Below are 15531 nucleotides of genomic sequence, written 5' to 3'. Positions count from 1 at the left end.
ATATATAAATCTTTACCTCCGCACCATTCCATAACTCCTCGTGACGTCCGGGATCTCATCCGGGACTCCGAACAACATTCGGTAATCACATACAAACCTTCCTTATAACCCTAGCGTCATCGAACCTTAAGTGTGTAGACCCTACGGGTTCGGGAATCATGCAGACATGACCGAGACACCTCTCTAGCCAATAACCAACAGCGGGATCTGGATACCCATGTTGGCTCCCACATGTTCCACGATGTCGAGGATTCAAGCAATCCCGTATACAATTCCCTTTGTCAATCGGTACGTTACTTTCCCGAGATTCGATCGTCGGTATCCTAATACCTTGTTCAATCTCGTTACCGGCAAGTCACTTTACTCGTTCCGTAATGCATGATCCCGTGACTAACTACTTAGTCATATTGAGCTCATTATGATGATGCAATACCGAGTGGGCCCAGAGATACCTCTTCGTCATACGAAGTGACAAATCCCAGTCTCGATCCGAGCCAACCCAACAGACACTTTCGGAGATACCTGTAGTGCACCTTTATAGCCACCCAGTTACGTTGTGACGTTTGGTACACCCAAAGCATTCCTACGGTATCCGGGAGTTGCACGATCTCATGGCCTAAGGAAATGATACTTGACATTAGAAAAGCTTCAGCAAACGAACTACACGATCTAGTGCTATGCTTAGGATTGGGTCTTGTCCATCACATCATTCTCCTAATGATGTGATCCCGTTATCAATGACATCCAATATCCATGGTCAGGAAACCGTAACCATCTATTGATCAACGAGCTAGTTAACTAGAGGCTCACTAGGGACATGTTATGGTCTATGTGTTCACACATGTATTACGATTTCCGGATAACACAATTATAGCATGAACAATAGAAAATTATCATGAACAAGGAAATATAATAATAACCATTTTATTATTGCCTCTAGGGCATATTTCCAACAATGACTACTCGATAGTTCAGTGTGCCATGCTTTACGGCTTAGAACCGGGACTTCAACGACGTTTTGAACGTCATGGAGCATATGAGATGTTCCAGGAGTTGAAGTTAATATTTCAAGCAAATGCCCGGATTGAGAGATATGAAGTCTCCAATAAGTTCTACAACTGCAAGATGGAGGAGAATAGTTCTATCAGTGAACATATACTCAAAATGTCTGGGTATAACAATCACTTGATTCAACTGGGAGTTAATCTTCCGGATGATAGTGTCACTGACAGAATTCTTCAATCACTGCCACCAAGCTACAAGAGCTTTGTGATGAACTATAATATGCAAGGGATGGATAAGACAATTCCCGAGCTCTTCGCAATGCTAAAGGCTGCGGAGGTAGAAATCAAGAAGGAGCATCAAGTGTTGATGGTCAACAAGACCACCAGTTTCAAGAAAAAGGGTAAAGGGAAGAAGAAGGGGAACTTCAAGAAGAACAGCAAACAAGTTGCTGCTTAGGAGAAGAAATCAAAATCTGGACCTAAGCCTGAAACTGAGTGCTTCTACTGCAAACAGACTGGTCACTGGAAGCGGAACTTCCCCAAGTATTTGGCGGATAAGAAGGATGGCAAGGTGAACAAAGGTATATGTGATATACATGTTATTGATGTGTACCTTACTAATGCTCGCAGTAGCACCTGGGTATTTGATACTGGTTCTGTTGCTAATATTTGCAACTTGAAACAGGGACTACGGATTAAGCGAAGATTGGCTAAGGACGAGGTGACGGTGCGCGTGGGAAATGGTTCCAAAGTCGATGTGATCGCGGTCGGCACGCTACCTCTACATATACCTTCGGGATTAGTTTTAGACCTGAATAATTATTATTTGGTGCCAGCATTAAGCATGAACATTATATCTGGATCTTGTTTGATGCGAGACGATTATTCATTTAAATCAGAGAATAATGGTTGTTCTATTTATATGAGTAATATCTTTTATGGTCATGCACCCTTGAAGAGTGGTCTATTTTTATTAAATCTTGATAGTAATGATACACATATTCATAATATTGAAGCCAAAAGATGCAGAGTTGATAATGATAGTGCAACTTATTTGTGGCACTGCCGTTTAGGTCATATTGGTGTAAAGCGCATGAAGAAACTCCATACTGATGGACTTTTGGAATCACTTGATTATGAATCACTTGGTACTTGCGAACCATGCCTCATGGGCAAGATGACTAAAACGCCGTTCTCCGGAACAATGGAGCGAGCAACAGATTTGTTGGAGATCATACATACTGATGTATGTGGCCGATGAATATTGAGGCTCGCGGCGGGTATCATTATTTTCTCACCTTCACAGATGATTTGAGCAGATATGGGTATATCTACTTAATGAAACATAAGTTTGAAACATTTGAAAAGTTCAAAGAATTTCAGAGTGAAGTGGAAAATCATCGTAACAAGAAAATAAAGTTTCTACGATCTGATCGTGGAGGAGAATATTTGAATTACGAGTTTGGTCTTCATTTGAAACAATGCGGAATAGTTTCGCAACTCATGCCACCCGGAACACCTTAGCGTAATGGTGTGTCCGAACGTCGTAATCGTACTTTACTAGATATGGTGCGATCTATGATGTCTCCTACTGATTTACCGCTATCGTTTTGGGGTTATGCTTTAGAGACGGCTGCATTCACGTTAAATAGGGCACCATCTAAATCCGTTGAGACGACGCCTTATGAATTGTGGTTTGGCAAGAAACCAAAGTTGTCGTTTCTTAAAGTTTGGGGCTGCGATGCTTATATGAAAAAGCTTCAACCTGATAAGCTCGAACCCAAATCGGAGAAGTGTGTCTTCATAGGATACCCAAAGGAGACTGTTGGGTACACCTTCTATCACAGATCCGAAGGCAAAACATTCGTTGCTAAGAATGGATCCTTTCTAGAGAAGGAGTTTCTCTCGAAAGAAGTGAGTGGGAGGAAAGTAGAACTTGATGAGGTAACTGTACCTGCTCCCTTATTGGAAAGTAGTTCATCACAGAAACCGGTTCCTGTGACACCTACACCAATCAGTGAGGAAGCTAATGATATTGATCATGAAACTTCAGATCAAGTTACTATCGAACCTCGTAGGTGAACCAGAGTAAGATCTGCACCAGAGTGGTACGGTAATCCTATTCTGGAGGTCATGTTACTTGACCAAGGCGAACCTACGAACTATGAAGAAGCGATGGTGAGCCCAGATTCCGCAAAATGGCTTGAAGCCATGAAATCTGAGATGGGATCCATGTATGAGAACAAAGTGTGGACTTTGTTTGACTTGCCCGATGATCGGCAAGCCATAGAGAATAAATGGATCTTCAAGAAGAAGACTGATACTGGCGGTAATGTTACTGTCTACAAAGCTCGACTTGTTGCGAAAGGTTTTCGACAAGTTCAAGGAGTTGACTACGATGAGACTTTCTCACCCGTAGCGATGCTTAATTCTGTCCGAATCATGTTAGCAATTGCCGCATTTTATGATTATGAAATTTGGCAAATGGATGTCAAAACTGCGTTCCTGAATGGATTTCTGGAAGAAGAGTTGTATATGATGCAACCGGAAGGTTTTGTCGATCCAAAGGGAGCTAACAAAGTGTGCAAGCTCCAGCGATCCATTTATGGACTGGTGCAAGCCTCTCGGAGTTGGAATAAACGTTTTGATAGTGTGATCAAAGCATATGGATTTATATAGGCTTTTGGAGAAGCCTGTATTTACAAGAAAGTGAGTGGGAGCTCTGTAGCATTTCTAATATTATATGTGAATGACATATTGTTAATTGGAAATGATATAGAATTTCTGGATAGCATAAAAGGATACTTGAATAAGAGTTTTTCAATGAAAGACCTCGGTGAAGCTGCTTACATATTGGGCATCAAGATCTATAGAGATAGATCAAGACGCTTGATAGGACTTTCACAAAGCACATACCTTGACAAAGTTTTGAAAAAGTTCAAAATGGATCAAGCAAAGAAAGGGTTCTTGCCTGTGTTACAAGGTGTGAAGTTGAGTCAGACTCAATGCCCGACCACTGCAGAAGATAGAGAGAAAATGAAAGATGTTCCCTATGCTTCAGCCATAGGCTCTATCATGTATGCAATGCTGTGTACCAGACCTGATGTGTGCCTTGCTATTAGCTTAGCAGGGAGGTACCAAAGTAATCCAGGAGTGGATCACTGGACAGCGGTCAAGAACATCCTGAAATACCTGAAAAGGACTAAGGATATGTTTCTCGTTTATGGAGGTGACAAAGAGCTCGTCGTAAATGGTTACGTCGATGCAAGCTTTGACACTGATCCGGACGATTCTAAATCGCAAACCGGATACGTGTTTACATTGAACGGTGGAGCTGTCAGTTGGTGCAGTTCTAAACAAAGCGTCGTGGCGGGATCTACGTGTTAAGCGGAGTACATAGCTGCTTCGGAAGCAGCAAATGAAGGAGTCTGGATGAAGGAGTTCATATCCGATCTAGGTGTCATACCTAGTGCATCGGGACCAATGAAAATCTTTTGTGACAATACTGGTGCAATTGCCTTGGCAAAGGAATCCAGATTTCACAAGAGAACCAAGCACATCAAGAGATGCTTCAATTCCATCCGGGATCAAGTCCAGGTGGGAGACATAGAGATTTGCAAGATACATATGGATCTGAATGTTGCGGACCCGTTGACTAAGCCTCTTCCACGAGCAAAACATGATCAGCACCAAAACTCCATGGGTGTTAGAATCATTACTGTGTAATCTAGATTATTGACTCTAGTGCAAGTGGGAGACTGAAGGAAATATGCCCTCAAGGCAATAATAAAGTTATTATTTATTTCCTCATATCATGATAAATGTTTATTATTCATGCTAGAATTGTATTAACCGGAAACATAATACACGTGTGAATACATAGACAAACATAGTGTCACTAGTATGCCTCTACTTGACTAGCTCGTTGATCAAAGATGGTTGAGTTTCCTAGCCATAGACAGGAGTTGTCATTTGATTAATGGGATCACATCATTAGGAGAATGATGTGATTGACTTGACCCATTCCGTTAGCTTAGCACTTGATTGTTTAAGTTTACTGCTATTGCTTTCTTCATGACTTATACATGTTCCTATGACTATGAGATTATGCAACTGCCGATTACTAGAGAAACACTTTGTGTGCTACCAAACATCACAATGTAACTGGGTGATTATAAAGGTGCTCTATAGGTGTCTCCGATGGTACTTGTTGAGTTGGCATAGATCGAGACTAGGATTTGTCACTCCGATTATCGGAGAGGTATCTCTGGGCCCTCTCGGTAATGCACATCACAATAAGCCTTGCAAGCAATGTGACTAATGAGTTAGTTACGGGATGATGCATTACGTAACGAGTAAAGAGACTTGCCGGTAACGAGATTGAGCTAGGTATTGGGATACCGACGATCAAATCTCGGGCAAGTAACATACCGATGACAAATGGAACAACGTATGTTGTTATGCGATTTGACCGATAAAGATCTTCGTAGAATATGTAGGAGCCAATATGAGCATCCAGGTTCCGCTATTGGTTATTGACCGGAGACGTGTGTCGGTCATGTCTACATAGTTCTCGAACCCGTAGGGTCCGCACGCTTAAAGTTCGGTGACGATCGATATTATGATTTTTTGTGGTTTGATGTACCGAAGGTAGTTTGGAGTCCCGGATATGATCACGGACATGACGAGGAGTCTCAAAATGGTCGAGACGTGAAGATCGATATATTGGACGACTATATTCGGACACCGGAAGTGTTCCTGGTGGTTTTGGAGAAAACCGAAGTGCCAGAGGGTTACCGGAACCCCCCCCCCCCCCGGGAGAAATAGTGGGCCTTAGTGGAGAGAGAGAGGGCTAGCCTAGGGCAGGCCGCGCGCCCCTCCCCCTCTGGTCCGAATTGGACTAGGAGAGGGGGGCGGCGCCCCCCTTTCCTTCTCCCTCTCCCCCTTCCTTTCCCCCTCCTAGTAGGAGTAGGAAAGAGGGGAGTCCTACTCCTACTAGGAGGAGGACTCCTCCTCCTGGCGCGCCCACAAGGGGCCGGCCGGCCTCCCCCTTGCTCCTTTATATACGGGGGCAGGGGGCACCTCTAGACACACAAGTTGATCTGTTGATCTCTCCCAGCCGTGTGCGGTGCCCCCCTCCACCATAATCCACCTCGATCATATCGTAGCGGTGCTTAGGCGAAGCCCTGCGTCGGTAGCATCATCATCACGCCGTCGTGCTGACGAAACTCTCATGTGAAGCTTTGCTGGATCGAAGCTCGCGGGACGTCATCGAGCTGAACGTGTGCTGAACTCGAAGGTGTCGTGCGTTCGGTACTTGGATCGGTCGGATCGTGAAGACGTACAACTACATCAACCGCGTTGTGCTAACGCTTCCGCTTTCGGTCTACGAGGGTACATGGACAACACTCTCCCCTCTCGTTGCTATGCATCACCATGATCTTGCGTGTGCGTAGGAAATTTTTTGAAATTACTACGTTCCACAACACCGATGGCATGTTCGGGCTCAGCCCGGCCCGAGATTTTTGGGCCGGGTCGGGTCGGGCCGTCCGGGTCGGGCTGCCCATGGCCAGGTCTAACTGTCACTCCTCATACCTGCCCATATATGGGGTGGTTGGACGCGTTAGCCACGTCAGCCCCGCCCACACTAGCCCACACGGACTCCACTCTGTCCCCACAAAAAATCCCATCTGGACCAAACCCTAGTTTCACTCTCCGCTCCACTTCCCCTCCCCTCCCCTCCCCTCCCCGTCCACTCTTCTCCCAATGTCGAGCACCGGCAGCTGCGGCGGTGTGGAATCCAACAGTGACGAAAATCCGATCTACTGGGATGCCTTCGTCCGCAAGACGGAGGCGGGCGACAGCAAGCAGCTGGCCCTCCACATCACGCTCTAGCGGTCGCAAGTTGACACGGGCGGTAGCTCGGGCTCCACTCTGTCACTTGTCGCCCGGCAGAGCAATGCGGACTCTAGCGCCGGCTCGTCCTACACCGTGAGAAGTATCACATGCTTGGCCCGCTCCGCCTCGCTGGCCAGACACCCTCCTGCCACTTTGACGGCTTCTCCTCATGGGAATTGGTGGGTGCTCGTGCCTGCGCCGCGGACTCCCGAATCGGAGGCGCGCCGCCCGCTGCGAGAGGCAGCGGGCTAGGGAGAGGGCACCAGCGGTGATTGCATCGTCCTCCCACCGGCACCACAGACAGTTGCGGTCGATGCGGAGAAGGAGCTCCTCACGGATATCCTCCGTCGTTGTCCTTTGCTGCTCACTGACGAAGGTAGGAGATGCACGCTCGTCGGCTCCGTCGCAAAAATGCCAAGGCGCTCCGGCTCAACATCAAAAAATCGGAATGCAAAGTGGCGGAGAAGCGGCGGCGGCAGCGAAAGCCGCCCGGCCGGTGAAGCAGCAGGCGCGCGTCATTCGGTGGATGGTTGGCTTCATCTCCTCCTCGTCCAACGACTCTGACACCACCGACGGCTCCGACGATGCCCCTCCCGCTGTTGGTGCCTACACGGAGGGCTAAAACTGCTCCGGTGACCGCAAAGGCAAAGGACTGGAGAGTAAGTGGTGAATCCGACGCCCTCCCCGTTTCCGTTTGTCTATTTAGTTACTTTATATATAGTTTAAATATATGTTCATTTGCCAACGATGAACGGTGTGTTTTCGTCTGATTAACTATGATATTTATACGTGTATCGAATTTCGTTCCTATATGTCAGTTTGTTCATTTGTTTAAAATGATCATCTACATAGTTTACTTCACGTTGCATGGATAGCATGGGCTTAGGAGATGGATATGTGGTACACGGATGTGGATACGTGCATTTAAAAATTAACCGATTATTGTTCATGAACGCGTCCAGACACATCCGCAGAAGTATATGGCGCCGGATTAGCTATGTCTGGTCTGGCTGCTCTAACGGAAGAGCAACTCTAGCCCATGCTCTGTATCCGTGGCCTCTAAAAATTTATGGAGAAGCAAGGTGCAAAGTTTGACGCTCCAAAACTGCAGCTTCCATATTTCTTTCACCTCGTGGAACCTACTTGTAAGGGCGATGTGTTCTCAGAGGAGGAAGGCACTCATTCCCAATTCGATTCATGTCGCTCACGTCGTCCTCGTCGTCGCATGTGTCCACAGTCCACAATGTGGTGGTCGCAGCCCCACCTCGCCTCGGAGTTTCGCTCCAATGGAGTGGCGACGGTGTGGAGGGAGAAGGTTGTGTGTGCATCGCTAACCGTGAGTGGGGAAAATGTGATTCCCCGTTTAACTTTTCCATTCTCTAAAAGTTGAATTTCTAAAATATACTACTCCTTCTGTTTCCTTTTATAAGACGCTCAATGTCAGCTGTCCAAAACGTCTTATAGAAAGGAACAGAGGGAGTACTGAAACTTAGCATTTTCGGAAGTTGGAATTTTTTGGATGTTCCTAATTCAATAATTTTGAATTCCTTCCCAGAAGTTTGGAACTAAAAATGCTTTGAAATTTTTGTCTTTTTTTTTGGAATTCTGAAAGCTAGGGATGCTGCAATTTCTGAAAGCATAAAAAAGGAAGGTTTGACCAAGCCTTGACTATCTAAAAGAGGAAGGTACACCTTGTTTCTCTAGCAGGAAAACGCCAATTAACACTGGCCCACACACAGATATCTCAAAATTGCGCTGTGCTCATGACAGCATGGAATGGACGCGATAACCAAGTGTGGTGCGTATACGCTACAACAGTTGAGTAAAAACAGACAGATCCATGCTCAGCTCTGTACAGACGGCTTGGGTTTCTTCTTTTTCCTTTTCTCGCCGCCATCCGACCTATCCGACCGCTTCGACTGCTCCTGCCTGATCTCCATGAGCTTCGCCTTGGCGTCCCGGAACGGCGCATCTGATCTCATCGTCAACAGTTCCTGAAAAACGACGTGCGTGCAACAAATCCCCCGGAAGTCAAGGCCTAGCGGCACGGAACATGTCTTCTAACAAGGCCTGGTCGTGCTAAAATGTTAGAAAGATGAAGATGGCATCTTACCTTTATATGATCCATCGCGGCGAGATTGAAACCTATGGTATCCTTGCAGTCCTGGAGGATGTGAAAATCAAATAAGGGCATGCTCTAAGATTGCTGCGGAGCTATCTACTACTTGTTAAAAGAAGTGATTGCGGGTTATTTACCTTAACTCTACCGTAAAGAATATACTTCAGTTCTGTCAGTATGGATCTTGCAGCTGGTGTAGTAGTTAACTGGTTGTGATGCGTTTGAAGCAGCACAAGGCAAACCCTACAGACAAGCTCAACCTGCAAGGTTACGAAGAGATCAGGGTGTGTGCATATCAAGTTACTGAGTGAAATCTGCAGCAGGTTGCGCAACCTTCAGGCAGTAAATCAGCAACCAATACCATGTCTAACAAGCCTAAAACTTAGCAAGCGCGCACTACACAAAATTAAACTTAGGTTATGTGTGTCCTGGATACTATCATAGAAACCGCAACTCCAAGAGGACAGCATGAATATCAAATATCATATACAGTTATAATCAACAGAAATAGAACGCATATTTGATGCGGAAATGTGAGGAACAGATATGAAGGATGCAAAAAGGAATTTTGCAAGTTAATACATCACTAGGATTAAATATCGAAGTATCAATATCAGTGTACCTTCAAAGGGATTAGAGACCACTCCTTCAAGTAAGCCATAAGCTTTAGTGCATCTGAGAATGGCAATGACTGCTCAAGGGTAAGAAAGAAAACACAAATATGTTATCAAGTGACAAATGGTTGTATGCAAAAAACAAAAAACAAAAATCCATTTGCTTGGTTACTAAGTTGATTCATCATAAATAATACTAAAGCACCTCAACTAATATTATTATTGCAAGTTCCAATTTAATATCAGTTAAATAGCTAATGTAGACAAATAATGAGAACTGAATTCTCAACTGAAGGAAGCACATCATTTAGAAAAGGAGGCCCAACTCCAACTGAACTATGACACAAATAGCGATATGTTTTCTGTACTTTTTACATATTCAACTTCAATTTCGACAAGATAACAAACACACAGGCAAGGATCAGAAGGAGAAGCTTTCTTACAAAAAGGTAACGCAGATGATTGTTGCACTATGTAAGTATATATAGGTCTACTTCACAATGACTGTTGAGGACTCAAAAGGCTGTAACCCGCCATAAATTCGGGGAAGGTAAATTTAAAAAATGGTAATTCATGACAAAACAACAAGAACCTTACCAGAAGGGCTTGTTCCAAGTCATTTGGGCGAACACTTGACACTGCATTCAGAACATATTCTGATGGTGAATGCCCTTGCATTATAACATTAGGCTTAGATTTAGTTCCCTCCCCAGTGTTTTGTAACTTCTGGCAATCAGAAAATATACAGCTGACGTTAATGTCCATTTGGTAACTTAACGTTTGTTAATGCACTCAAGTACTACCTTCTGCTCATTAAGACGTTTTTCTTCTTCCTCGGCAGTGTCAAGTGCGTCAATAATTGCATCAGTAGCAGTTACTGTCTCTTTCGTTTTCTTACCAGGAACTCCCACAGAACCCTCGTCAGGAGCATCATCTTTCTGCCCATATCTATCTTCAACCGCGTTGTCTAAATCAGCCTCAAAAGTTTCCTCCAGTCTTTTCTCCCTCTCTTCCTGCAAATTTTGGTGGATGCGGGGAGGGGGTTCGAGTATTAGAAGACAAATCTCTGGTGTGATACAAAAAATTACAGCCACAAGCAAATACTCAATACCGAAACTTCATTCAAACAACATCATAAAATACCTCAATGAAAAGTTGTTCTTCAGTACGATCCCAACGCCGAATAGAGCGATCATGAGAGCCTGTTACAATAAAATCACCACGACTGCTAATCGCAAGGCACCAAACTTCAGCATGGTGTCCTTCAAGTGTTAACAAAAGCTCAAATTTATCAGCATCCCAGTACTTCACAGTACGATCTTTCCCCACACTGAACATGTAATGAGTTTTAGGAACGAACTTAACATCCATCACACTGCAAGTGGGAAAATAAAAAAACCTGTAAGGGTTCTGCCACTATTCAGAGCATAAGATAAAACCAAAAGGCAAGAAAGGACCTGTCTGTGTGGGCAAAGATAGATTTGTGGCAGTCACCAAAATCCATACCCCAAATCTTCAGATTTTTGTCTGCGGAACCAGTAACTATTAGAGCTCCATCGGATGATATGTCCATGCAGAGAACTGGAAGCTTGTGCCCATAAAGCGAAAGACAAAACTTTAGTGTGTCCAGAAAGAAGACCTGCATAAAATATAAAATATTAGGGAAAGCAATGATTGAAGCCAGCCTTGTTTCTAGATTGCTTTTCCACTTTTGCAGGATGACAATTGGCATCTCAGGGAAATCGTGACAAGTTGAGTACTTAAAATTTTGCAGCTCAACCAATCTTAATGCAAGAGAACTGGTATGACCATTTGACTAGGTAACAACTGCATTAGGAGTAGTATCTAGCTTGTAGCCATAATAAACCACTCAATAATTCTCCAAATCCAAAGCAAAATTTAGCTGTTCAGGTACAACGGTTGACATGGACACCTAGCTAGTAGCATGTGTCCCTTATCTTTCTGTTAGCTGATATAGAGGTTGTGCTCTAAATAGTGAATATATGAATTGCAAAGTTAGCATAAGTAAGTATATTTTAATAACATTTCTTGTGGGTTTTTTTTTCTTACATTGTCTGAAGAAATGATTGTCAGCGACACAAATATAAAAATAGCTATCCATGATTTATGTGTTTAAAACTACTGTTACAAAGTAATATTACTCCCTCCGTCCCATAATATAAGAGCGTTTTTGACACTACACTAGTGTCAAAAACGCTCTTATATTATGGGACAGAGGGAGTAGAAGAGAAGGACGGGTCAGCTCATACAAGCACAGAAAGGTTTGTACTCACTGCAAAGCGCAAGTCAACAGGTATTCACTTATGTGTACATCGACTTTACTATTCTCTCCAACTAGGAAACATGTGGTTGAAATATATCGATTCCAAGAAGTAAATGGTAAACCTTTTTTGTTTGTGTAGAAGGGTTTTTTTGTGGGTGAGAGGGGGGGGGGGGGGGGGGGGGAGCTCATGCCTATGATCATAATTGAGTACAAGAATACAACCTTCACTGTGCAATCCAAAAGAGCAACAGCAATATGCTTCCCAGTTGGACCAATGGACACTGCAAGGACATCGTCATTCATTTTCAAGGTTCTCACATTTGTTACACTCAGATGCTTTGTGTCCTGGAACAAAAGAACAACATTATAAATATTTGCAGATAAATTTTAATCCCAGTTTCGAACGCAAGAATTTCACAGGACACATTTCAATCCACAGACCTTTTAGCAGAGATGTGGGATATTGTTGAAAACACACAAATATGTTGAAAATTGCTATACAAACAATGGATATACACATTACCATTGAAATTTAAACAAATAAGAACAATATGAGACAAAAGAATTCATTTTGGCATAGAACTTATCATCTATGGTTTTATGAAGATAAATTACTCTAGACACAGAAGTCCCAAACTTATTTAGTTCATGGATAGAGCTACAGAAAACATAACATACCAACATAAAAAACAGATGGGACATGCAACCACGTGGTTTTACATTTTATTAGCAGGTAAATTAGGAAATTAGTAATCACATGTCTTCATGTGGACGACTGATTTCATATAACTGGTGGTAAAAGAAGGAAAAAAAAGAGAAATATCATGAAATATCAAAATGTTATTCAGTGCACAATTACTTCGATAGACAACATAAATAATAGACAGAAGACTCACCGAATCAGATTTCTGCACTAACTGGTATTCCCAGAACTTGACATCGTGATCAGCACTTCCAGTGACAAAACCCCGTGCATTAACAGTTCCATCCTCATCTGGAATGAGTACAATCGATCGTATGGAACCAGCGTGAGCTTCGATTACATCAATTGAGTTCCCACTATTAATATCAATAATCTCCAAGGTACCAGTCTTTGTACCGATAAGGCCATACCGATTCCCAGGAACAAATGCACTGCACAACCCATATCCAGAGTCAACGGTCCGAAGACAGTCACCTGTACTAGGATTCCAGATTTTAACAGCATTGTGACTAGTTGACATCAGGAGGTTATCCTCTGAGTTAAGCGCAAGACTCCTGATGTCAGAACGATGCCCATGTATCTCAACTGAGTACATCTTAGACACCTTCTCGTTATCCACCGAGTATGTCTCAAGCACGTTATTGTTCAGAGACAAAGACAAGGTCGCAAGGCAGCCTTTTGGTGGATTGCTTGGAGAAAATGCAACAGAGCAAATTTTCTTGCTGGTCCGCAAAACTTGGAGAAGCTTAAATACATCAGTGACCACAACAGTGGGATTCTGAGAGTCTTGAGCTGGCGAAGGATCTATAACGCTACCATTCCCTTCCGCTGCCGCAGCTTTCGCCGAAGCCTTCTCCTTCTTCCTGTGCAGCCGCCTCTTGGCCTTCCGTGTCGCCTCTGTTTCATCAAGAATCCTATAGATGTCAGCAGTTTTCCCTGCCACCTGGCATGCCACAAGACTGCCATCTTTATTGAACCTAATGGTCTGAATTCTTTCTTTGCTCTGCCTCGGAATCTCGCCAAACAGCTTGAGTGCGTCCCATTTGTTCCAGTCTTCACCCTCTTCAGCTGATTGCCTGATTCTAAACACCCGGAGCTCCGGATCGGCAGAGCCAGACACCAAAAACTTCTCGCTAGGATCAACATCCATGGACCATATCTCGCTGTGGTGGCCACCTACAATTTGAAGGCAGTGCTGCGTGTCGAGGTCCCAGACCCGGATAAACTTGTCCTTGGAGCAGGTCACCAGCTTCTTACCCGAATCCAGGAACAGTAAATCAGTTACCTGCAGCAAGTAATCCCCATTAGCATTATTGGGCTATGCCAACGAATGGAGACAAAGGGAGGTGCACGACCATATCCAAACCTGATCACGGTGGCCACGGAGTCTGAAGAGGCCGGCCTGCGCAACGACGTCCCACAGGATGACATCGCAGTCCTTGCTGCCGGAGGCAAGGACGGCGCCAGAGGGAGCGAAGCGTAGGGCAGAAGCGGCAGAGCGGTGGCCGTGGAGCGTCGCCTCGCAGGCGCCGGACTCGGTGTCCCACAGCCTGATGCTCCCATCGGCATGGCCACTCGCAACCTGAGCAAACCAACACCACAACAACAAAATCAGGCCAGCTCATTCAGAAACGTGGTAAGCAGGAAAGGGGGCGAATTTCAGGCGAGGCGGGAGAGGGGGGACGGTCAGCGGCAGCGGTATTACCGAGGAAGCGGAGGCGGAGGCAGCGGCGGGGGAGGAGGCGACGCAGGAGACGGCGAGGGACGCGGAGGAGGAAGAGGGGGTGAAGGTGGCGGAGGGGAGGCCGCGCTTGAGGTCCCAGGCGGCGAAGCGGTCGAGGGCGGCGGCGAGGAGGCGGCGGCCGGAGGGGTCGTAGACGACGTTGGACTCCGGGGAGGCGACCACGCCGAAGGAGAGCGCCGGCTCGTAGCGGAGGTAGGCCTTCACCATGGCTCCCGGCCGCCGGCGGCGTGGGAGGGGGGAGTGGTTCTGGGGGTTAGGGTTTAGTGGGGGCGGGTAGGAGGATGGGAGCACCCGGGGGGTTTTAAGGGATCTCGCCCTTTAAATTTTCGTTTATTTGATGCATGCTCGCAAGTTTGTCTTGTGTAACATTCAAATGATGAAAAAGACTTTACTCGTAATGAAACTTCTGCATAGGAATCTCTCAAAAAACATTGTTGCATATGAAGTACAAAAATAAAAAATGTGTATATACTTATTTATAATGACAGTATTGCTAATCTCGAGTGAGTGATTGCCGGTGCACCCGACACTCGCGTCGCCAGTCGCCCAGCTCTAGCGACACGTGGGAACCCTAGCCGCCGCTAGCGAGGTCCTCCCCTGCCCCCACCCCCGCGTCGCCGCCGCCGGAGGGCCGGCCGGCGAAGCCGCGCCGGACCCTAGAAAGGTGGCGGCGGGGCGGATCTGGCTCCTCACGCCCCCAATCCCCTCCCCCCACCCCACCACCCCGTGCCTCCCCTCCCGGCGGCTACCTCCTGCCGGCCCGGCGACGCCAGCTCCGGCCCACCGACAACCGCCCCTCGCGGCTCCGGCCAGCCTCGCCCCCCTCCCCCGCCCTTGGGCGCCACGGACGCCTCCTCCCCTCGCGCGCCTCCTCCTCTCCTCCGCGCCCACGCATCCCCGAGATCCCTCCTGGCGTCTCTCGGGTGTCCTCCACCAGCTGCTGCCCAAACTTGCCGGACGGCGGCGGATCCGGCGTTCTTGGCGTTGCCATGGGCGCTCCTTTGCAGCCTCCCCCTTCCCAACGGCGTGACCCAGCCCTGCTGGTGTTTGTTTTCGGGCGTGGGGCCTGCGGGTGGAGGCGGGGCTTCCGCGACCTGCCTTCCGTGCAGGCGGCCCCCTCGTCTCCGGTGGCCCTCCCTCGCCCCCGAGCCATGGTGATAGCTCT

General features: G+C 46.2%; 1 protein-coding gene across 1 annotated transcript; it reads right to left on the bottom strand.

The window, feature by feature from the left end:
- Positions 1-8543: 8543 nt before the first annotated feature.
- Positions 8544-14634, bottom strand: LOC123098806 (WD repeat-containing protein 3). The gene is made up of 12 exons (XM_044520881.1): positions 14328-14634; positions 13989-14204; positions 12816-13907; positions 12142-12264; positions 11093-11274; positions 10779-11010; positions 10439-10648; positions 10233-10361; positions 9644-9712; positions 9159-9281; positions 9016-9066; positions 8544-8896 (listed from the first exon to the last, which is right to left on the bottom strand). Exons 1-12 carry the CDS (start codon positions 14571-14573, stop codon positions 8747-8749), a joined length of 2823 nt encoding a protein of 940 aa, XP_044376816.1. The 5' UTR covers positions 14574-14634; the 3' UTR covers positions 8544-8746.
- Positions 14635-15531: the final 897 nt, after the last annotated feature.

Source organism: Triticum aestivum, chromosome 4D, assembly GCF_018294505.1.
Source record: "Triticum aestivum cultivar Chinese Spring chromosome 4D, IWGSC CS RefSeq v2.1, whole genome shotgun sequence".
In the NCBI taxonomy this organism is placed as follows: domain Eukaryota; kingdom Viridiplantae; phylum Streptophyta; class Magnoliopsida; order Poales; family Poaceae; genus Triticum; species Triticum aestivum.
The sequence above is the reverse complement of the archived record's forward strand: the minus strand, read 5'-3'. Positions and strand labels throughout refer to the sequence as shown.